This window comes from Acyrthosiphon pisum, chromosome X, assembly GCF_005508785.2.
Source record: "Acyrthosiphon pisum isolate AL4f chromosome X, pea_aphid_22Mar2018_4r6ur, whole genome shotgun sequence".
Lineage (NCBI taxonomy): Eukaryota > Metazoa > Arthropoda > Insecta > Hemiptera > Aphididae > Acyrthosiphon > Acyrthosiphon pisum.
In genome coordinates this window covers 22,067,170-22,067,887 of record NC_042493.1, presented here as the reverse complement: position 1 = coordinate 22,067,887, position 718 = coordinate 22,067,170, and the positions used below count along the sequence as shown (strand labels likewise).

The window sequence follows — 718 nt, the reverse complement described above, 5'->3', positions numbered from 1 at the left end:
TTAAAATCTAGATTTCTTAAATCATATGGATATTTGTCAAGTTTTCACTCTCCTTTCGACGAGAAGTCTACAAAAGAAGAATTCAAAAAATTAGCTGTATTTTATGAAGAAGATTAAATGGTAATAATTCAATAATAGAAGAGTTCCAACTGTGGCAAAGGAAACTTAAAAAATTGGAAATAAAACCAAAAAATTAAATTGATGCACTGAAGTTGTGTAATGCAGACATATATCCAGGAGTTAATAAGTTATTTCAAATTTTGTCTACGCTTCCTATATCTACGGCTTCAAACGAACGGACTTTTTCATCACTAAAACGTATTAAAACATATCTACGAAATACAATATCTGAGGTAATAAAAAATTATTAAGACATTTTAATTTTAAAACTAATATTTGTGGTTGTTTTGTTTTAGAAAAGACTTAACGGATTGGCTATGTTAAATATTCACAGGGATGTTGAAATCACTGTTGATGAAGTGATATAGAGGAGTTGGCAAAAAAATCTAGACGACTGGAATTTATTTTATAACAATACTTTTCATATGTAGTGCTAAATACAATATATATTTATAATATTACATAAGACTTAGACTATACTATTACATATTTTGTTCAACTTCCTCCAAAAACTTCATAAGGACGTAACTATTACAAGATATAGTTTATATTAATTATGTATAAACTGAGGACCCCCCCCAGAAAAATTTGAAAATAC

General features: G+C 27.4%; 1 protein-coding gene across 1 annotated transcript in view; it reads left to right on the top strand.

Annotated features, from left to right (window-relative positions):
* Positions 1 to 488, top strand: part of LOC100572411 (zinc finger MYM-type protein 1-like) — a 2,035-nt gene extending 1,547 nt beyond the window's left edge. Inside the window, exon 3 of the mRNA XM_008186070.1 lies at positions 417 to 488. Coding sequence (XP_008184292.1) covers positions 417 to 488 — 72 coding nt within the window. The remainder of the gene's footprint in view (positions 1 to 416) is intronic.
* The last annotated feature ends 230 nt before the right edge of the window (positions 489 to 718 follow it).